Raw genomic sequence first — 23716 nt, 5'->3', positions numbered from 1 at the left:
TATATAGACAAATTCAAAGATGCCAAACAATGCTTGGAATGCGAGCATTAGCAGGTGATTAAATCTTTGCAGATCCAGAGATGGGGTAACCCCAGGTTAAAGAGGTGTGAATTGTACCAAGCCAGGACAGTTGGTAGGATTTTGCAGGCCAGATGGTGGGGGATGAATGTAATGCGACATGAATCCCAGGTCCCGGTTGAGGCCACACTCGTGTGCGGAACTTGGCTATACGTTTCTGCTCGGCGATTCTGCGTTGTCGCGGGTCCTGAAGGCCGCCTTGGAGAACGCTTACCCGGAGATCAGAGGCTGAATGCCCTTGACTGCTGAAGTGTTCCCCGACTGGAAGGGAACATTCCTGCCTGGTGATTGTTGCGCGATGTCCGTTCATTCGTTGTCGCAGCGTCTGCATGGTCTCGCCAATGTACCACGCTTCGGGACATCCTTTTCTGCAGCGTATGAGGTAGACAACGTTGGCCGAGTCGCACGAGTATGTACCGCGTACCTGGTGGGTGGTGTTCTCACGTGTAATAGTGGTATCCATGTCGATGATCTGGCGCGTCTTGCAGAGATTGCCATGACAGGGTTGTGTGGTGTCGTGGTCACTGTTCTGAAGACTGGGTAGTTTGCTGCAAACAATGGTTCGTTTGAGGTTGCGCGGTTGTTTGAAGGCAAGTAGTGGGGGTGTGGGGATGACCTTGGCAAGATGTTCATCGTCATCAATGACATGTTGAAGGCTGTGAAGAAGATGACGTAGTTTCTCCGCTCCGGGGAAGTACTGGACGACGAAGGGTATTCTGTCGGTTGTGTCCCATGTTTGTCTTCTGAGGAGGTCGGTCCGGTTTTTCGCTGTGGCGCGTTGGAACTGTCGATCGATGAGTCGAGTGCCATATCCCGTTCGTACGAGGCATCTTTCAACGTCTGTAGATGTCTGTTACGCTCCTCCTCGTCTGAGCAGATCCTGTGTATACGGAGCGCTTGTCTATAGGGATGGCTTCTTTAATGTGTTTAGGGTGGAAGCTGGAGAAGTGGAGCATCATGAGGTTATCCGTAGGTTTGCGGTAAAGCGAAGTGCTGAGGTGACCGTCCTTGATGGAGACGAGTGTGTCCAAGAATGCAACTGATTTTGGAGAGTGGTCCATGGTGAGTCTGATGGTTGGATGGAACTTATTAATGTCATCGTGTAGTCGTTTCAGTGATTCTTCGCCGTGGGTCCAAAGGAAAAAAATGTCATCGATGTATCTGGTGTATAACATCGGTTGAAGGTCCTGTGCGGTGAGTAGGTCCTGTTCAAACTTGTGCGTGAAGATATTGGCGTATTGGGGTGTGAACTTGGTCCCTATGGCTGTTCCGTGCGTCTGGATGAAGAACTTGTTGTCGAAGGTGAAGACGTTGTGATCCAGAATGAAGCGGATGAGTTGCAGAATTGCGTCTGGAGATTGGCAGTTGTCGGTGTTGAGTACTGAGGCTGTTGCAGCAATGCCGTCGTCATGGGGGATGCTGGTGTAGAGTGCCGAGACGTCCATTGTGACGAGGAATGTTCCTGGTTCAACTGGTCCATGGGTGCTGAGTTTCTGTAGGAAGTCCGTCGTGTCGCGACAGAAGCTGGGTGTACCTTGTACGATGGGTTTCAAGATGCCCTCGATGTAGCCAGAGAGGTTCTCACACAGGGTCCCATTGCCTGAAACGATAGGGCGGCCTGGTGTGTTGGCCTTATGTATTTTCGGGAGGCAGTAGAGATCTCCAATGCGGGGAGTACGTGGGATGAGAGCACGTAGGGTGCTCTGAAGATCTGGATCCAAGGTCTTGATCAGTCTGTTAAGTTGGCGGATGTGTTCCTTGGTCGGATCTGCGGGTAACTGTCTGTAGTGTTCTTGGTTGTTCAGTTGTCGGGATTCTTCTTTGCAGTAGTCTGTTCTGTTCAGTACGACAGTCTGCTGGTTTGATGACGATGCTGTGGTTGGTCTTGAGAGCGCGGATGGCATTGCGTTGTGCTTGGGTGACGTTCGGGGCTGTCTTGTGAATGCGACTGATGAATCTGGCATTGACGCGACTCCTGACGGCTTGAGCATACATGTCGAGTCTAAGGCAGCGGCCTTCCGGAGGGGTCCAATTTGACTCTTTCCTCTTCGGTTGCCGCACCGCAGATCTCTCGGTCTGCTGTTCCGGTTCATTGGTAGTCTGCTTGGGTTCGCTGTTGGCCTCTTGGGGTCTGTGGAAGAATTCCCGGAGCCTCATTCGCCTGATGAATTCCTCCGTGTCTGCCGCGAGACTGATGGGGTCCATTTTGGTGGTGGTGCAGAAATTGAGCCCTCTGCTGAGGACTTCGATTTCATCTGGTTGAAGGGTGTAGTCTGACAAGTTGACAACAGATTTCCCTGTATTGTTTTCTACTGTGACACCGGGGGTGGCTTGGTTGCTGCCGGTGGTGATGCCAAGTTTCTCAAGCTTTCTGTTCTTGGTATGCATATAGGTGGCATAGTATTGTTGTGTCATCTGTTTGGCGGTGTTCCGCAGCTGGTCTGCTGCATCCTGAGCGCAAGTTGAGAATATGGCCTCTATCTTGGTTTCCAGGTTGCGTCGTCTGCTGTAGAGCTGGTGTACGAGGTGGTTGAGGAGTGTGAGAGAGGTGCGACGGCAGAGTCTCTCAGCGAAGTCTGTGTTGTAGGTCGACTTGAGTGGGTTTGTGATCTGTAGCCCTTTCGGGATCTTGTCTGCTTTCTTGCATCTTTGTAGAAACTTAATGTCAGTGTCTATATGCGCGATCTTCCTGGAGATCCTCTCCACTTTGAGCCGGCAGTTTGCGGTGTCGTTGGTAGCCATGATGTGGAGATGCCGGCGTTGGACTGGGGTGAGCACAGTACGAAGTCTTACAACACCAGGTTAAAGTCCAACAGGTTTGTTTCGATGTCACTAGCTTTCGGAGCGCTGCTCCTTCCTCAGGTGAATGAAGAGGTCTGTTCCAGAAACACATATATAGACAAATTCGAAGAATCTCTGAAACGATTACACGATGACATTAATAAGTTCCATCCAACCATCAGACTCACCATGGACTACTCTCCAAAATCAGTTGCATTCTTGGACACACTCGTCTCCATCAAGGACGGTCACCTCAGCACTTCGCTTTACCGCAAACCTACGGATAACCTCATGATGCTCCACTTCTCCAGCTTCCACCCTAAACACATTAAAGAAGCCATCCCCTATGGACAAGCGCTCCGTATACACAGGATCTGCTCAGACGAGGAGGAGCGTAACAGACATCTACAGACGTTGAAAGATGCCCTCGTACGAACGGGATATGGCACTCGACTCATCGATCGACAGTTCCAACGCGCCACAGCGAAAAACCGGACCGACCTCCTCAGAAGACAAACATGGGACACAACCGACAGAATACCCTTCGTCGTCCAGTACTTCCCCGGAGCGGAGAAACTACGTCATCTTCTTCACAGCCTTCAACACGTCATTGATGACGATGAACATCTTGCCAAGGTCATCCCCACACCCCCACTACTTGCCTTCAAACAACCGCGCAACCTCAAACGAACCATTGTTTGCAGCAAACTACCCAGTCTTCAGAACAGTGACCACGACACCACACAACCCTGTCATGGCAATCTCTGCAAGACGTGCCAGATCATCGACATGGATACCACTATTACACGTGAGAACACCACCCACCAGGTACGCGGTACATACTCGTGCGACTCGGCCAACGTTGTCTACCTCATACGCTGCAGGAAAGGATGTCCCGAAGCGTGGTACATTGGCGAGACCATGCAGACGCTGCGACAACGAATGAACGGACATCGCGCAACAATCACCAGGCAGGAATGTTCCCTTCCAGTCGGGGAACACTTCAGCAGTCAAGGGCATTCAGCCTCTGATCTCCGGGTAAGCGTTCTCCAAGGCGGCCTTCAGGACCCGCGACAACGCAGAATCGCCGAGCAGAAACTTATAGCCAAGTTCCGCACACATGAGTGCGGCCTCAACCGGGACCTGGGATTCATGTCGCATTACATTCATCCCCCACCATCTGGCCTGCGAAATCCTACCAACTGTCCTGGCTTGGTACAATTCACACCTCTTTAACCTGGGGTTACCCCATCTCTGGATCTGTAAAGATTTAATCACCTGCTAATGCTCGCATTCCAAGCATTGTTTGGCATCTTTGAATTTGTCTATATATGTGTTTCTGGAACAGACCTCTTCATTCACCTGAGGAAGGAGCAGCGCTCCGAAAGCTCGTGACATCGAAACAAACCTGTTGGACTTTAACCTGGTGTTGATATAACTGAGCAGCTTTTTGGCCATTTCAGAGGGCAGTTAAAAGTCAACTGCACTGCTGTGGGCCTGGAGTCACATATAGCCCGGACCGGGTAACAGACGGCAGATTTAGGGCGGCACAGTAGCACAGCGGATAGCACTGTTGCTTCACAGCGCCGTGGTCCCAGGTTCGATTCCTGGCTTGGGTCACTGTCTGTGCGGAGTCTGCACGTTCTCCCCGTGTCTGCGTGGGTTTCCTCCGGGTGCTCCGGTTTCCGCCACAAGTCCCGAAAGACGTGCTGTCAGGTAATTTGGACATTCTGAATTCTCCCCCGTGTACCCGAACGGGCGCCAGAATGTGGCGACTAGGTGCTTTTCACAGTAACGTAATTGCAATATTGATAATGTAATTATTATTCACTCCTATGTCATTTTTATGTCAGTCTGGTAGTTTCATGATTATTATGAATGAAACTCACATTTTATTTCAGATTTCTTAATTAATTGAATTTAAATTTCTCCAGCTGCCCAGTTGGGTGGATGACTAGTCCAGCAACATTACCACCGTGCTACTGTCCCCTTATTGTAAAAGGTATTGGAAGGGAGAGATCAGGGGCGAAATTCTCCGGAAACGGCGCGATGTCCGCTGACTGGTGCCCAAAACGGCGCCAATCAGACGGGCATCGCGCCGCCCCAAAGGTGCGGAATGCTCCGCATCTTTGGGGGCCGAGCCCCAACATTGAGGGGCTAGGCCGACGCCGGAGGAATTTCTGCCCCACCAGCTGGCGGAAACGGCCTTTGTTGCCCCGCCAGCTGGCGCGGAAATGACATCGCCGGGCGGCGCATGCGCGGGAGCGTCAGCGGCTGCTGACAGTTTCCCACGCATGCGCAGTGGGGAGAGTTTCTTCCGCCTCCGCCATGGTGGAGACCGTGGCGGAGGCGGAAGGGAAAGAGTGCCCCCACAGCACAGGCCCGCCCGTGGATCGGTGGGCCCCAATTGCGGGCCAGGCCACCGTGGGGGCACCCCCCGGGGTCAGATCGCCCCGCGCCCCCCCCCCCAGGTTCCCGGAGCCCACCCACGCTGACTTGCCCCGCCGGTAAGGTAGGTGATTTAATTTACGCCGGCGGGACAGGCAATTTATCGGCGGGACTTCGGCCCATCCGGGCCGGAGAATCGAGCGGGGGGGGGCCCGCCAACAAGCACGGCGCGATTCCCGCCCCCGCCGAATATCCAGTGCCGGAGACTTCGGCAACCGGCGGGGGCGGGATTCACGCCAGCCCCCGGCGATTCTCCGACCCGGCGGGGGGGTCGGAGAATGTCGCCCCAGAGCTGAAGGTCCAGGTGACGAGATGAGTTTTGAAGTGTTTTGCAGCAAGAAAGCGAGGTGGAAAGGCCCATCGGTCTTGGAATGCAATAGTCCAGCCACATCTTTTCATAACTTTCTATTTATAAAACCAGGCAAGATTGTTTAGAAATTCCTAAAGCAGAGTTTAGCTAACCCTCAGAACTGGAGTGACAACATGGCTTGCTGCATCTGTGTAACCCACATGAGAGGCAAACTTCACAGTCTTGATCTCCCTAGAGGCCGAACATTTTCAAAAGCACAAGATTTTATTTTTAAATTAAAACGGTTAGTATGGTGCACAGCTGTGTGCGTTTCTAGTGCAACTCATTTATCCCATAGAATCTAGAATTCCTTTCTTTTATTCGAAGAAGTAACAGTACTCAGCAATATAAATGTGGCCGGAGCAGGAGAGTTGGATTAGGCGAGGTGCCTCAAGGGAGAAAAAATGTTGGCACAGAGTTGATTGGGATTGGCTAGATGGCCTCTTTCTGTGCCCTAACATTCTTGATTCTAAATTGTTTCTGGAACAGCGTAATTGTCTTGAACATTCGGTGAAATCTGCATGTTTGGTGGTCACTGAAGCTGCTAAGTGAAATGCCCTTGTGAATTTTAATTTACGTGAAACTTAAGAGAGCAAACTTCTATGATATCCCAGCAGGTCTGGCAGCATCTGTAGAGAGAGAAAAGAGCTCATGTTTCGAGTCCTATGACTCTTTGTCAAAGCTAACAGACAGAGAAAGTGGGAAATATTTATAGAACATAGAAAAATACAGCACAGAACAGGCCCTTCGGCCCACGATGTTGTGCCGAACCTTTATCCTAGATTATTCATAGAACATAGAAAAATACAATTTATACTGTGGAGTGAGAATGAAAGATGCGTCATAGCCACAGAAACCCAGGGAAACCGGGTGCTAATGGCCTTGAAACCATGGGGGAAGAGTGCTAATGGCATTCCCCTTTCCTCTTGGTTTCTGTGGCCATTAGCACCCGGTTTCCCTGGGTTTCTGTGGCTATGACTCATCTTTCATTCTCACTCCACAGTATAAATATTTCATCGGACTCGAAACATTAGCTCTTTTCTCTCCCTACAGATGCTGCCAGACCTGCTGAGATTTTCCAGCATTTTCTCTTTCGTTTCAGATTCCAGCATCCGCAGTAATTTGCTTTTACCCAATGCTTCTGTGATAATTATTTCATGGTACCAGGGATGCGGGACTTCAGTCATGAGGAGGGATTAGAGAAACAAATGGTGATTATTTTCCTTAGAGCAGAGAAAGATATGGGGAGAGGTGTTCAACATTATGAATGGTGTTGATAGAGCAAATGGAAACTATTTCCATTGGCCAGAACGGGTGAGTGCCCAGAGAACACGGCTACAAAGAAAATTACAGCACAGGAACAGGCCCTTCGGCCCTCCCAGCCTGCGCCGATCCAGATCCTTTATTTAAATCTGTTGCCTATTTTCCAAGGATCTACTTCCCTCTGTTCCCCGCCCGTTCATATATCTGTCTAGATGCATTTTAAATGATGCTATCGTGCCCGCCTCTACCAGCTCCGCTGGCAAAGCGTTCCAGGCACCCATCACCCTCAGTGTAAAAAACTTTCCACGCACATCTCCCTTAAACTTTACCCCTCTCACCTTGAAATTGTGACCTCTTGTAATTGACATCCCCACTCTTGGAAAAAGCTTGTTGCTATCCAACCTGTCCATACCTCTCAATTTTGTAGACCTCAATCAGGTTCCCCCTCAACCTCCGTCTTTCCAATGAAAACAATCCTAATCTACTCAACCTTTCTTCATAGCTAGCACCCTCCATACCAGGCAACATCCTGGTGAACCTCCTCTGCCCCCTCTCTAAAGCATCCACATCCTTCTGGTAATGTGGCGACCAGAACTGCACGCAGTATTCCAAATGTGGCCTAACCAAAGCCCAAAGTCCTATACAACTGTTACATGACCTGCTGACTCTTGTACTCAATACCCCGTCCGATGAAGGCAAGCATGCTGTATGCCTTCTTGATCACTCTATCGACCTGCATTGTCACCTTCAGGGTACAATGGACCTGAACTCCCAGATCTCTCTGTACATCAATTTTCCCCAGGACTCTTCCATTGACCGTATAGTCCGCTCTTGAATTGGATCTTCCAAAATGCGTCACCCCGCATTTGCCTGGATTGAACTCCATCTGCCATTTCTCTGCCCAACTCTCCAATCTATCTATATTTTGCTGTATTCTCTGACAGTCCCCCTCGCTATCTGCAACTCCACCACTCTTAGTATCATCTGCAAACTTGCTAATCAGACCACTTATACCTTCGTCCAGATCATTTATGCATATCACAAACAACAGTGGTCCGAGCACGGATCCCTGTGGAACACCACTAGTCACCTTACTCCATTTTGAGACACTCCCTTCCACCACTACTCTCTGTCTCCTGTTGCCCAGCCAGTTCTTTATCCATTTAGCTAGTACACCCTGAACCCCATACGACTTCACTTTTTCCATCAACCTGCCATGGGACACTTTATCAAACGCCTTACTGAAGTCCATGTATATGACATCTACAGCCCTTCCCTCATCAACTAACTTTGTCACTTCCTCAAAGAATTCTATTAGGTTTGTAAGATATGACCTTCCCTGCACAAAACCATGCTGCCTATCACTGATAAGTCTATTTTCTTCCAAATGTAGTTACATTGTATATGTTGTGTTGCCTTATTATGTATTTTCTCTTATTCCCTTTTCTTCTCATGTACTTAATGATCTGTTGAGCTGCTCGCAGAAAAATACTTTTCACTGTACCTCGGTACACGTGACAATAAACAAATCCAATCCAATCCAATGTGAATAGATTCTATCCCTCAGTATCTTCTCCAACAGTTTGCCTACCACTGATGTCAAGATCACAGGTCTACAATTCCCTGGATTATCTCTGCGACCCTTCTTAAACAAAGGGACAACATTAGCAATTCTCCAGTCCTCCGGGATGTAAAGTAATTTGGTAAAAGAACCAGAGGAAGCATTTTTCATGAAACAATTCGTCATAGACAATTTACGGCACAGAAGGAGGCCATTCATCCCATTGTGTCTTTGCTGGTCCAATAAAAAGGTTATCCACCCTAATCCCACTTTCTAACTCTTGGTTCGTAGCCCTGTAGGTTATGGAACTTCAAGCGCATATCCTGTGACCTGGAATGTGCATCCTGAAAGTGCGGCGGAATTCAGGAATAACTTTTAGAAGGGAATTGAATAAATACATGAAAAGGAGAGAGCGGAGGTGTGGGCCTTATTGAATATTCTTCCAAAGACCTGGCACCGGTGTGATACGCATTTGGGCCTCCTCCCACCTTATATGGTTTTGTTAGGATGCAATGATAATCTACTTTCTGTTGAAACAAAAAAACTATTACTCTTCCAGTTCATTTCAGCACCTGTAGAAGGTTTTAGTACAATGTTCCAAATCAATAACTCATCACAACATGCTTACTATCTTTTTGCACCAACAGATGCTTTTTTTAACAAGAGCAATAAAAGGAATTTTCTAGTTCAACTTCTCAACGGTCTGAAGATTTTTTTGTTGCAAAATTGGATTTTTAAATTGGATTCACAAACTGAAATGGGGATGCAACTGTGTTCCGATTGGAGAACCAATTTATTTTATTTGTTTGATTCATTATCAGAGTTACAGAAGTTTTCGGTGAGGTACCAAATTACTGCCCCTTGGACTCACTGTTCCCGACTGTATTGCCCAAGTGAGCATTAGTCACGTTTGTGATATTCCAACTTGACATTGCAAAAAATGTTTCAGTAATGAAAACAATTGCTTCCTGATAGTTAGGGGTTGCTTCTCGTACTTGGTCCACCATTAAATTAGATGTACCTTCACTCTGTTATAAGTGAATTATTGAAATCTCCATTTAGCCTTCATCACGCAGGCCGGAATTCTCTCTGTTCCCACTGGTCGCACACCCCTGTCTGTGGGTTTCCCAGCGGCGTGGGGTGGCTTCAATGGGAAATCCCATTGACAAGCGGCGGGATTAGAGAATCCCGCCACCAACGAACGGCACGCTGCCGAGAAACACGTGGCTGGTGGAGATTCCAACCCCATCATGTGTAGATCTCTCCATAGCACCTTTCAGTTTACAGGTACCCAAAATTTGACTATCTACTGCATTACGAATAATGTGTACAGTCTTGGATCAGCAAATTCAGCATGTACAATATGGTGATCATTCTGGTTTTGATTACTTTCTCCCTTGGTGGGATTATCACCATCACCCATCATTCTCCAGCAGGCAGGGTTGGAGGGTCTAGTCTGAGCTAGGAAACCTTGCACAAACACAGGTTAGAATTTCCACACACTCCTCTCTGATTTCCCAGCATGACCTTGGTGGCAGATCAGCAGAAATGCTGGGACATGGCGTAAATGTCCCTTTACACTATCACTCCCATTCACGTCACAGACGGAGGTTGAGGAAAGTCTCATGAAAATTTGGATTAGCTTTGATTTGGATTTGGTTATTTTCACGTGTATCGAGGTGCAGCGAAAAGTATTTTTCTGCGTCCAGCTCAAACAGATCATTTAGCACATGCAAAGAAAATACATAATACAACCATGCTGCTACCCCTGGTGGCGATGCCGACCACCACTCCAGCAAAATTTGTCGCCGTGCAAGCACAGAGGCAAAGGCCAAGACATCCATGAGCTCCGGCTTCTCTGAAACCCCAAATATCACCACCAAAATATCCGGGTCCACCTCCTCCTCCACTACCCTGGATAAGTTCGCAAACACTCCTGTCCAGTATCTTCCCAATTTTTCGCAATGCCAAAACATGTGCGCGTGATTCGCTGGCACCCGCCCACACCTCTCACACCCATCTGCTACCCACTCATTCTCGCCCGAATCATAAGCACCCTGTGCACCACCTTAAACTGTATCAGGCTCACCCTTGCACAAGAGGAGGTCCTGTTTACCCTTCGCAGTGCCTCACTCCATACTCCCCAATTGATCTCCATTCCCAACTCCGCTTCCCATTTCTCCTTGATCTTCACCATCCCCCGCCTCCCTGCTCCCTCAGCCACTTATATATATCCCCAATTCTTCCCTCCCCTTCCACATCCGGAAGCAGCAGTCGCTCCAGCAGGGTGTATCCCTGCAGTCTAGGGAACCCCTTCCAGACCTTTCGTGCAAAATCCCTAACGTGTAGATACCTGAACTCACTACCCCTCAGCAACTCTACCGTCTCCCTGAGCTAATTGTCGCTAATCTAAGGCAAAGAAGGAAGTCAGGTAGTGGGACACGGGGGTCATGAGAGTTGGTGAAGCAGTCGAACCTTGTTATGAGTGCACATGTGGAAATTGACCCAATGATGAAAATCAGAGGAGAGTTGTTGGAGGAGGATGGTGTAATTGTCTTTCTCAAAAGCTGCCGCGTGGTCATAGAGGACCAGGAGGGAAATGACACCATGATCACAGTTACAGAGGCTAAGTGGGAATGGGGGTCAAGGGAGTAGAAGATGGGTCTCATGGACAAGTTGAGCACTGGCTGGACATGAGGGAAAATGGGAAGAAATAGGGTGCAGCTTCAGGGGCTAGACCAGGGTGGGGAACATGGATGTAAATTTACCTTGGTGGACATCGGCATGATGGAGAGGCATTTAGCTGAACAAATGGTCCTAACTTTGGTGGCAAAGCAGTCTTTATTGGAGGTGAGTGGAATAGGCAATTGTTTGGAGATTTTCACAGTTGATGTTGGGGAAACGAAAAAGTTTGGGTTATCTTTTCTCTCTGGGTGACTTTGCAGTACTGGGTATTTTTGGCAGAGGAAAGTGAGGCCTGGTAACGTTTGGTATGGTCCAGCTACTGGTGCACTTCGCAAAGTCTGAATCCCTTGGTCATGAGGGAGAGAAGATGGGAGCAAGAGGGAATTTAGAGAGAAAACGTTTCACTGGAGATGGGGGGCATCAAACGTTGAATGTTAAGCAGATAGCCAGCTGCAGACGTATCAAGAAAATGTCTCGGGACTTCGCTGAAACCCATCTTGTTTTATTTCAACAGGTACAATTGCTGCATGTGCTGGCACACAGCATGAACAATGCTTGGTACAAAATCCAGAAGAAAGGCATACTGCGGCAGGCTTCTACCCATCCCGAATCTGCCTTGGGACCAATGCCAGGGTCACCAGTAAGAAGTAGTGTCAGTACAGCACCACCAGATGCCAGCACTTGTAGTCCATCTGCTGATATTGGGACTACCACAGAGGTAAATAAACATCTCATCAACCACAAATTTGGTTAATTTCTCATTTGAATCCACATACACAATTCACCTTCGTTATGTCCTTTCATCTGTGATTGTAATACACCATTGTAATCTTACATTATTTTAATTTTGGCCATATGGCGAACTATTTCAAGTTATTCACAACCTTGTCATTCGCAGAATGTAAAACTATTTAATATCCTGCAGAAAGCAAAGGGATGAAAGGTTATCAGTTGGTAGGAATGCGGGTTTAATAAGGACGCGGAGTCTTCACCGAGTAAAAATAATAACAACATTTTTGCAACAAACAAGATATGCAGACGTCCTGGTAGACCCCTACCGGGTTTTGTTTCTGGCCGGTGCCTTACTGGCTGACCTTGTATACACTCGGTAAATGCGGGGGGAGCTCTTACTCCGCAAGGAGCACGGGATCGACAAGCATTCCCAATCCCTTATGTTCTGTGTGGGATATTGCAGTAGGATTGAATTTACGAGCAGATCAGCCATGATCTTATTGATTGGCGGAGCAGGTTTGAAGGGCCGAGTGGCCTACTCCTGCTCCTAATTCGTAATTTGTAAATATTTGTCAATAGCTGAGGGCTTTTCTTATATTTTGCTCTTTCTGAATATTACCTGCATCTCAACATTTCAAAGTACTTCATTGGTTATGAAGGTATTTTAAGGATTTTTGCACTTCTTGTAATTTCAGTTCCATTGGCTACATAAAACTATGTTGTAATTTATGTATTGTTAGGAAAACAAAGTAGTTTCAAGGGATTTATATTTGTATTGTTAAACATTGGAAATGAGCTGTTCTGTGCTTCGAGGGGTAAAACTTAGTTAGATTCATGCTGGACAAACGTGTTTGTATGCATGCGTTTGTGTTTCTTTTGTGCTTCGAGAGGGCTACAGCGTGAAGAATAAACAGGCCAGCAGAAGTCTGCGGGCGTTGCTTAGCAACTGGAGGCCCTTGTAAGGTAAAAAGCTTTTAAGCTTTCTTTTTAGGTGGATATATTGCAATTGGAGACAGGAGACTGGGGAGTGAACCTCTCTTAACTCTGCTAGGACAAGCTGGACAGGACAAGGGAGTTGCAAAGAGGCAGGTTTCCTGAGAAACAAGATGCAATCCTGATAACCAGAGAATTGGAATAGAAAGAATGTCCAGGATGACTGGAGTTAGGAGAACAGTGACTAAGGTATTGTTCAGAAGAAGTGAAGGAAGAGTAAATGAAATATTCTGAGTTACAGATACAAGTGCAGTAACCAGATTTAAAGTTGAACAGCAGACTTCAGAGTTAACCCAAATGTCTTATACTATTTTAGTAAGAGTCTGAGAATCGAGAGTAAAATCTATTGTGAACAGTTTGTGCAGCAGAAATCCGAAAGGGGTTGGTGTAAAATCCTGGACTGGATTCACTGTTAAAAGTGGAGCGGCAGCTTTGTTTACAAGTGACATTTGGAAAACCTGGACTGGATTTTGGAATGCAAGCCGCTAAGGGAAAGCATTATTGTGAACAATGATTTTAAAGCGTGTTCTTTTCGGAGTGGAGTTTGGAAACTCGGGGCTGGAGGAGTGGAGGCAGGAGGGAGTTCTGAAGAAAAACCACAGACATTCACTTGGGGTTCAGAGTGAAGAGTGTATTTGATCACATCAATCTTGCGTGCCAAAGAGACGTGTTGTTGAGACCGTTGTAGCTTGAGATATATTCTAGAATCCGTGATACTTCTAATATTTGTTAAGCTCCGGTAGGAGATAAGGAGTCTTGTTTAATCATCCAACTTTTCGGGCGGTACATGGCGCAGTGGTTAGCACAGGGACTGAGGCGCAGACGACCCGGGTTCAAATCCCAGCCCTGGGTCACTGTCCTGGTGGAGATTGCACATTCTCCCCATATCTGCGTGGGTTTCACCCCCACAACCCAAAGATGTGCAAGTTAGGTTAAATTGCCCCTTAATTGGAAAAAAATAATTGGGTACTCTAAATTTATTTTTTTAAATCATCCAACGTTTCGAGTTTTATCAATGTTTCTTTCTTATTAAAACTAATTAGCGGTCCTGTGACTATGTTTCTCCACATTTTAGAAAGAAAAGTAACGTTTAGGATTTTTTTGAGCCAGGATTCCATTCTGGAATCTTGTCGTCCAGTTATAACATCAACTGACCTCCGGGTGCGGCTATGCAGAGCTAGGTCGCATATTCGGTAGCTCCCGCTTGGAACGGACTTTTGGGCTCTTTTACAGGGCCCCCACGGCATTTGTTTGACATTTCCCGGTGTGGCAAGAAGACTGCAACATTCCCCTGACAGTGTCCCCCAGGAATTTTATGTCTTTTGGCTACCAGACCCGGCAGAAACAGTAAAAGATTTGGCTGTAACTGCAGGATAAACAGAGCCTCTTCCAGCATGCAGGTGGGGGAAGGGCAAGCTTAAAGCTGCAAACTGACCTGAGGGCCTTTATCAAAGTTGAATTCTAACAGCAGAGGGAACAACTGTGAAACGATCTCACCAAGGCCACTGAAGAAGCGGGGACGAGGCTTCCGGTGGCGGCCATGGAGGAGTAGGTCGCGCATTCGGCAGCTCCCGTCTGGGACGGACACTTAGACATTTTTCAGGAGTTTACACAGACATTTTGGGGTAGATTGGTGAAGCAGTTATAACATCAACTGGGATCGCAACAGTATCTATTGTGAATTTGATTATTTCATGTTTCATTTAGTTTGTAATTCCTAACAGTGTTGTACTTCGAAACAAAGCATTGCTATTTTACTGACTACATTCATACCTGAGAAATCCTGAAAATCTCACCTGAAAGAAAATGTGTTTGCACCCTGTTCTGTGTTACAGTGAACCAGGTAAAACAGAGCACACGCCAGGCAATACTGCACTTGAAGGGGGTGTAGTTTGTGTTCTGTTTTGTGGGCAAAAGGATTATCCTAGCTCTTTCAAAGGCTGAACAGATTTGTCTAGTGAGTCGCTGATCTATGCAGAATGACAAGGCCCCATCTCCATTATCATTCCCTATTGAGTTAGCTAGATATCACATGAGCAGCGCTGAGATAAACCGTTCATCTTACTTAGTTCTCACTGTTAACTAGTGATTGCTGCTGGAAAGGTGCATGTTTGGTTGAAGATTTCCCCCTTTCGCTACCTTTGTGTTATGCATTGTTCGATAAGTACAAGTGAAAACATCTCACCACTAGTGAAAGTCTGACTGAATTACATGGTTGGCCAGGCTAGGCAAAGGCTCTATGTTTTTTTCCGTCCACACTCTATCTTACCACTGACACAACTGCTGTGCATCATAAATAGGGAAATTTAACATCAAGGCAGATTAAAGAAAGCTTGTATTTCTATAGTGCCTTTCATGACCTTGGGTCTCCTAATATATTGTACAGCCAACTGCTATGATACAGCAGGTCGTAGTTGATGGGCGGCCCAAATCCCAAAGGGAAACTTGGACAAGTTATCACAATGATTTGCAATTTTATTTTATTATGAGAATGTTTCAACACTGAAATGAGGAGCAAAAAATTTAATCCATTTTTGAAGATTTTAAATATTAAATTTAAACATTTATTAGCAGAAAAGAAAACTTAAACACACAAGATTACATTTACACAGTTGACGGTAGCTCTACAAACATTTACCAAAGGATTTCGGTTTTGTTAAACTCAGAGCTTAAACACCCCTTTTCGGCAACAGTCCTCATTGATTTTCTTTATTAAAAAACCCTGTAAGACTACCACAAACATTCACAGTTGATACAGGGGAAAGTATTTCACAGGTTTCCCTCTGTCTCACCAAACCAAAGCTTGTATGAAAACATAGCAGACACTCTACTTGTCTTCTCTCAGTGTAGCTGCAGGCCACTTTCCTCACCTGTTTCAGCACACGTGGCTTTCAGGATCTGAAACCACACCTATCTATATCGTCTTCAATCTATTTTTTAATATGTTTTTCCCCTTTCATCTTTAAATCTATTGTTTTTACATCCCTTTGGAAGTTTCTTTTCCCAGAATATACAGATTTTTCATGTAATTTTTATAGCTACTACTTTTGGGTAAAAATAAACATAATATTTTGCTTTATTCATTCATGATCTTTGCTAATTGTACATTTTCCTTTTGAAATACAAAAGCTAAACTTAAAGTCACCCTCCTTATCTTCCTAATGTAAATTTACATTCATGCTGCTCACAATATCCCATACTGCACCTTCTCATCTCCTCGTCAAAATACCTGCTTTCACACCTAATCCGTTTTTGACTTTGCAGTCTAACTGTCTTCAGTTTATTCAATTAATATTAGTTAAACACATACACAACCAAACCTGTTTCACAGTATACGACAGTGATATTGGGAAAATATTGAAAAAAATGACAAAATACTTTTGAGCTGTGATCAAACACGGCAGCTAATTTTGCACAGAGCTCCCACAAATGGCAATGGGATAATGATCAGGTAATTTGGTTTTTTTCAATGTTAATTGAGAGATAAATATTGGCCAGTGCACTGGGGGGAACTTGTGCTTCTTCTAGATGGGATCTTTGACACCCTCCTGGGAGGGCAAACCAGGGCTTGGTCCAATGTCTGTAATGAAAGATGACACCTCTGGCAGTGCTGCATCCCCTCGGTACTGCACTGCGGTATCTTCCTGGATTGTTATGAAGTGGGACTTGAACCACAACCTTTGAACGAAGAGGCGGGTTTGCTACCCACTGAGCCACGGTTGACACAAGAGGGCAAAAATCTTGATATTCAAAGTGCTTCCTGTGACTTTGAACCAATGACAAGGCACTCATGACAGGACTCCTAAAAGTATCGCATACATTTATTTGGAATTTTGTTGGTGAATTTAAGTGCGTGAAAATTATTTAAAATTTGAAGATATGAAGAATGATTTACTCATTATTAACACTGACACCTCTGATGAGGGAGTAGAACAGGACTGTTGACCGATGGCATTTTCTCATTGTTAGATTTAGACACTGGATGATTGTTCATGTTGCCCATTCAGACAATACCAAGTATGAAAACTTAGGCAAACCTTTACGCAGCATCTGTAGCACCTACACAGGAAGATTGCTATGTGCCCATATTACAGAGTTGCGAAAATTCAGCTGAAATCCCAAAGTCATGGCTTGACCTAACACTGTGGAGCAAAGTGAAGCCTTTGCTCCATGTGACTCCAATCGGCATTGAGCAGTTATGGATTTACATCATGTTAGTTTAGTGCTGGTTTGTGCTGAAAATTATGGGCAAAACTTTCAATTTCAGCAGTGGATGTATAACTGGTGTGAACTGACCAAGCTCATTCCATAGACCATGTTGGATTTTGTTTACCATTGACATCAAAGAGAGGTAAATGATGCGGGGCACATATATATCGGCCAATCCACTACAGCTGGCTTCTGGGTCGTGCCGAATTGGACGTTTCCCCCAATGAGTTTGATCGAAAGTGAATGGCGGCATTAAACATGAGAGCAAAAATCTAAACTCTCCTGTAATTGCAAGGGACAATCAGCGGTCCTAAGTATTGTTCAAGTCAGGCTGAGTTGACATGAATATTCTTGCAGGGCAATCAATGGCTTTGTTGAGGTCACGTTTGGTTATGGAGTCAAAGTGAAGAAAAGGTTCATGCATAAGTGAAAATCATTGGCGCAATGTGTGCTTGCCATGAAAGGAATGCATGGGCAATTGCTCTACTTGTTAGTGTTATGTATCCCATTAAGTTTGATCATGTTTCACCTTTTCATCACCTACTTGAGTTCTTAAAGCTTTGAAAAGCATCAATCTGGTTTTGACTGGCAGTGGAGGAACTTGAGTCAGTTGTCCTTTTAAAAGTCTTTAGCGAGACCATGCTTTGTATCTGATCATGAATCTATGGCCTAAACATACATAGCTAAGATGGTGTGAAATGTTGCTTAATGAACTGTAAATTATGTTTCTCTCTCTTTTCAGAATCCAGGCATGCCACAAGGCAAATATAGTTATCGTTGTGTTTTGAGAATTGTTTTATTTTGTCATGAACTAAAATTAACACGGGAATATTTGCATCATATTCAATCCTAATAATAAGAAGTTAGTTTAGTTGAATGTAATACTTAAATGTACTGCTGAGAGTATTTCTTTTCAAGTTGATGACCTTGCACACGTCTCGAGTGCAGAGACAGCTTCCTGAATTATGCTGAAAATGGCCAAGCAGCGATGTGAGTTGTGGCACAAAGGGAGTGTTTAATCATTTATACCACCCCTGAGCTTAGAAATATTATGTTGTGCAAGCTGTGACAGCCCACTCTATCTGTTTACTCAAGTGGGAGAGGTAGTCCAACTGTTTGGTCCACAGGGAGACTAAGTGATTGAACAAGAATGCAAGAATGTTTTAGCAAGGGGGAAGTATCAGAGTGCTGAAAAAGTGATCATCTCTGTGCCTCCAGGCAACACAAAGGATGCAGACCTTATGTGTTTGTACCTTCTGATGAATGAAGACAGTTTTCTTTTAAGGAAAATAAACTCTTCATTTTGTTAAATTCATAAAGCATCACACAGTTGATGACATACTTAAGTTTCTATATAATTTGGCAGAGTGAGATGTGGGAAAACATGTGTAAAGTTCTACAACATTCATGACTTTCCCTACAGTTTGGAGAGGCAGAGAAAAGTAAAAAAGCATGATCGACAGCGAAATATGTTTCTGGCTTTGGATATCGCTGGGAAATTAAAAGCACCACCTAGATGATGTTTGTAATGTCAAGAGTTTAAAATTCTCACACAGAAGATTGGCTAGGACAAAATCATTAGCTCCTCTTGGATCAGTGCTTTGCAAACGTTTTTGCCCGGGACCCATTTTTATCAACCGGCCACCCTTCAGGACCCACGCCGGCCGTCCTTCGCGGCCCACACTGGCCAAATTTCGGGACCCACCATTTTCGCTTACCTTTAATTTGATGGGTGAGCCTACTTAGTCATCATGACCTCACTTCCTTTGTCATTCAATGTTACATTTCTGCTTAGGATTCAGCTGATGATTAAAGTTCCCACTGCAGCTGTTGAAAAAAAATCAAGAGGTTTGTCCTCGAACTCGCCTTCAAATGCCTTTGAAGTTTTGAGGGTTTTATTCTTTCATTTGCCAGTACTTCCCTGCATATAACACACATGGGCTTTGCATCCTGATTTGCATTGGCACAATTAATAAACCCATATCTCAAGAAGTCTTCTTTATCCTGCTTTGTTCCTGATTTCAGCTTCTTCCTCATTGGGTTGTTCCCCAGAGGCCCTGGAGCTCAAACCAGCACTGCTGGCAGCTTCAAATTGGAGGAATCTCTCTCGTGCCCAGAGCATGTGATGTCAGTGTACCTGCTCTCTGCCGCTGCTTCTGGAGAGAAGACTCCCATCGATCGAAAAAAGAATCTGCTCCTGGGTCAATGCGCTGACATCAGGAGGATGCGGTGTGCCTCACTGGCTCCAGGCCTACGCAATGCTGAGGGGGCACGCATGCGTGGGACGGCCAGCATTCTAAAAGCCGGTTGTGGCCTTTGGGCACTTCTGCCCGCGATCGGGAGCACCATGACCAATGGCCCGTGACCCTCCCAACACCCGCCCGCGATCCACCCACGGGTCATAACCCTGTGTTAAAATGACTGTCTTAGATGACGTGAGAAAACTGCAGAAAATGCTCCACAAATAGGATAACTTGGCAGGTTTTATTTATGTTTGAGATTGGAGCTGATTGGCTAATCTGGATTGCAGTGCCCATGAAAACAGTGTTACGTAGCAGAATGTTCTACAGGATGTTCAATCCAAGCTCATCCATTCTCAAGATTAAAGTGCAAGTTCTTCCCTTTTGTGTCACAAAAAAATGTTTTCAGCAATCAAGAGATGCCCATAAATGTAATACACCATCAGAAAATCTAGATCTTTCCAAATTGATAGAAGTTGGCTTTTGAGGGGATGAGGATTCACTGTTTAACTTACTTTTTTTAACCCAAACCTCCACATTCTAGCAAATATGTAGAGAATGCGACCATAAGACTTGGGAGCAGAAGTCGGCCATTCGGCTCATTGAGTCTGTTCCGCCATTCAATGAAATCCTGACTGATCTGATATGATAATCCTCATCTCCACTTTCCCACCTTATCCCATTACCCTTGATTCTCTTACTTATTAAAAATCAAGAGGTGTATTAATGCTATATTAATAATGAACTCAAAACCATATATAAATATATTATTCCTATTTGGTTTAAAGAGATACATAACAACAACTTGCTTTTATGTTGCACCTTTAATATAGTTAGAAAGTCCTAAATATAAATGAAGGGGAGGCAGTGGCATTGTGGTATTGACACCAGACTAGTAATCCCACCACAGCAGATGGTGAAATTTGAATTTAATAAAAAATGTAATAATGACCACCACCCCTTAGTGAAGGAAATCTGTCATTCTTACCTGGTCTAGGCTACGCGTGACTCCAGACCCACAGCAATGTGGTGGAATCTCAAATGCCCTCCGAAATGGAGGGCAGTTAGCGAAGGACAATAAATGATGGGAGATATTGGGACAAGTTGGTCGAAGAGTTAGATCTGAAAGGTGGACAGAGGGGTCAAGAGGGAATTCCAGAATTTAGGACCCATTTCAGCTGCCAATGGTTAAGTGAAGAAAATTGGGAATGTGAGGAGTTCTGACATATTGGAGGAATGTAAATTTTAGACCCAGGAGGGGGCGAGCCCATGAAAGCATTTAAAAACCAGGATGAGAATTTTAAAGTTAAGTAAATCACTGTCAGTGCAAGTGATAAATTATTTTAGCAATTGTTTTACACCTAGGTGTCTTTGGGGGACATTTGAGAACATATTGTTGCTAACTTTTGGTTGGCTCTTAAATGTTGCTTGTTGTGTCTTTACTTAATTTGCTCTGTTTCTATAACCTTTGCTCTAGAGTCGCCAGGTATCTTTATGATACCGCCACGAGGTTCAAGTTCAAGTGCTGATCAATAACTGAATACACCAGTTAATAAGTTTCAAATCAAAACACATTTATTATACACAGTCAATCACTACTCATGCATAAAACTCTACTTACTAGACTATCTCTATCACTAAAAGGCCTGTACTTAGCTTCGGAACTGGCCCACCAGGTCAGGGGAACAAATGGCCTTTTGTTCGATTCTGAGTCTGCAGGATTCAAAGCTGGTATAGACTGGCAGACAGGAACACCTAGCTCGTAGCGTGTGTTGACTGGAGACTTACTTGGTTGATGCAACGGCTAGGCAGGTCACTGTCAAGGGTTGTTTCGAGCTACTGAGTGACCCTGCCAAGAAGGACGAATTGAACTTGGGGACTCTACTTTATAGTCCCCGGGGGCTTCGCGCCGTTCGGGGCGGACCCCGTACCTGGTTCCAAATGATTGGACTACGTTCCGATCACTTGGATCGATTTCTCCAATACTGGAGCTGTTCCCTGATCGCTGGGCGGTTCCTGAGTGTCCGTTGGCCTTCCTTTGTCTTGGCTCCTGCTGGTGCCGAGGAGTCTGGCTTGGCCTTATTCATCTTAAATGTTCCAATTGTTCCCGGGGATCGCTCATTAATATGCGGATGGTTGCTAGTTTCAGCGCTGTCTGGGTTTCTGCAAGTTCTAATACACAGGAAACTTTGCATCTGCTAGTTTTTCCTGGCTTGACTGAATTTCCCTGCATTCTTTGCGGATCTCCATTTAAAGTTGGGAAGTGGCCAACCCAGGTGGCTACACTATTAAGATGCAAGCACATGTGAGAGAGACTGGAATCAAGTACAGTAGAAAGTGGAGGACTTATTCCTCTGAAAGGCTGAAATAAATGAGAATTTTTTTAAGGACAATTCAGCATCATTTAACCCATTTAATTTACCATGGTGCAGATTAAACTCATGAGTTTTGGGTTACTGGCAGCAGGATTGTAACCACTGTAACATATTCTAGTGAGACATCAAGAAACCATTGCAATCAACGGAACTGTGGCCAAACAATCCTATATCTCTTATTTGATGCCATTTTCCATGTCAAATTGCTACCCCAAAAGGTTCTCCATTTAACAGCAGTAACTAATATCTAAAATCAGCAGGGTGGTTTATTTGAAGAATTAATTATGTTTTCTGATTTGAGTTGAAATTTCAGCACTACATTGTTTATACTGGTCTGCTTTTCCTTTTCAAGTTAACTTGGGGTGTTGGGGAGGGGATAACACTGCAATACATTGGAATTGAACATGCAGAGGAACATGCTCAAGGAATTAAGGGCTATGGAGAGAGAGCGGGTAAATGGAGTTGAAATCAGCCATGATTGAATGGTGGAGTGGACTCGATGGGCCGAATGGCCTTACTTCCACTCCTATGTCTTATGGTCTTATGCAGAGATGATCCTTCGTGGCACGGTATTGCTAACATCAGTTTAGCATGTGCCCTGATGCCAAGCAGAAAGGGAGAAATGATTGCCACGATTGGCTGTCTTCTGGACGTGCAGCTCACAGGTAGCTGCAATCTCTGGGAATTATGTAGCCCCGTGGAGTACGTTTCTGAAATGCCTATCCCATCTCCAGGGAGGCAGTGACATAGTGATATTGTTACTGAACTAGTAATCCAGACACCCGGGTTCAATGAAAAATCTGGAATTAAAAGTCTAACGATGACCATGAAGACGTTCTCAATTGTCTGCTTCGCTAATGTCTTATAGGGAAATCTGCCATCCGTACCTGGTCTGTCCTAGACGTGACTCCAGATCCACAGCAATGGGGTTGACTCTGAAATTGAGGGCAGTTAAGCCCAGCCATCTACGCCCACATCCCGCAAATGAATAAAATTTTAAAAATTGCACAGTAAAATTGGATGGAACATGTTGACATGGCAATTTAGTTGTTGACAAATAAAATGACCAAAAGTTGTGCCAAGGAAATCAAGTTTCTTAATATCAAGTGTGCAGCTTGAGAATTTAATCACACGCCGATTCACATCACGGTGGCGTCAGAGTGGCACAGTCGTTTGCTCTGCTGCCTCACAGCGTCAGGGATCAATTGCACCCTTGGGGGACTGTTGCGTGGAGTTCGCACTTTCTCCCCGTGGTCTGCGTGGGTTTCCTCCGAGGTGCTCCATTGTCCAGAAACTTAACAGGACCTCTCTATTAACACCATGGCTACGAGAACAAAGGAGGGATCGGGTAATCTGCAACTAACGGGTGGTTCAACTTTAGGTTCATCCAAGCTTCTGTCATCTACAAGGATCAGGTCAGGAATGTGGTGGGAATACTTGGCATTTTCCTGGATGCTGCAACACGGGGAAGTTCACCATAATAAAGGAGAAAACAGTCTGTCCACTTGATTGATGCTGATGTCACTGGACACAATATTTCTCCCTCCACCATTGAACTCTTCTGATGGGTGACACATGAATCAGACGAATGTCAACAAAGACCACTTCTACCCCTATTTAAATAGTCTCTTTCCCTTTTTTCTGTTCACTTGGGGTATGTTACCCGACACACTATGTTGTACGCAATCATCGGCCTCAAAGATTAAGCTCAAGTCTTGAGTCTAGCCTGCACTCTGAGCCTTTCTGTTGGGCAGGATGACCAATGATGCAACATGGCACTCGTTTCACCAACTAACCCTTTGCCCCTCAAACATTGACCTTGTGACTGTACATTATGCCAGAATTACCAATTGCCCTTGTGATTTGGTTGCTGTGCTGGCAGTCAGGAGCAACTCCAGTGCGATGAGGATATTGGAGAAGCTGAAAAGGAAATTGGGACTAAAACCTGGGCAAGCATTTTAAGTTTTTCCATATGTTCATTTCTACATAATAGTATTGCTGT

At 45.3% G+C, this 23716-nt stretch overlaps 1 protein-coding gene across 4 annotated transcripts in view; it reads left to right on the top strand.

The window, feature by feature from the left end:
• Window positions 1-23716, top strand: part of LOC140385858 (intermembrane lipid transfer protein VPS13B-like) — a 1311478-nt gene that overhangs the window by 853633 nt on the left and 434129 nt on the right. For all 4 annotated transcript variants that reach the window (XM_072468452.1, XM_072468451.1, XM_072468450.1 and 1 more), the window contains exon 25: window positions 11680-11883. In XM_072468452.1, the coding sequence (XP_072324553.1) occupies window positions 11680-11883 (204 nt within the window). The remainder of the gene's footprint in view (window positions 1-11679; window positions 11884-23716) is intronic.

Source organism: Scyliorhinus torazame, chromosome 11 (assembly GCF_047496885.1).
Source record: "Scyliorhinus torazame isolate Kashiwa2021f chromosome 11, sScyTor2.1, whole genome shotgun sequence".
Taxonomy (NCBI): Eukaryota; Metazoa; Chordata; class Chondrichthyes; order Carcharhiniformes; family Scyliorhinidae; genus Scyliorhinus; species Scyliorhinus torazame.
This window is presented reverse-complemented; position numbering and strand designations above follow the sequence as displayed.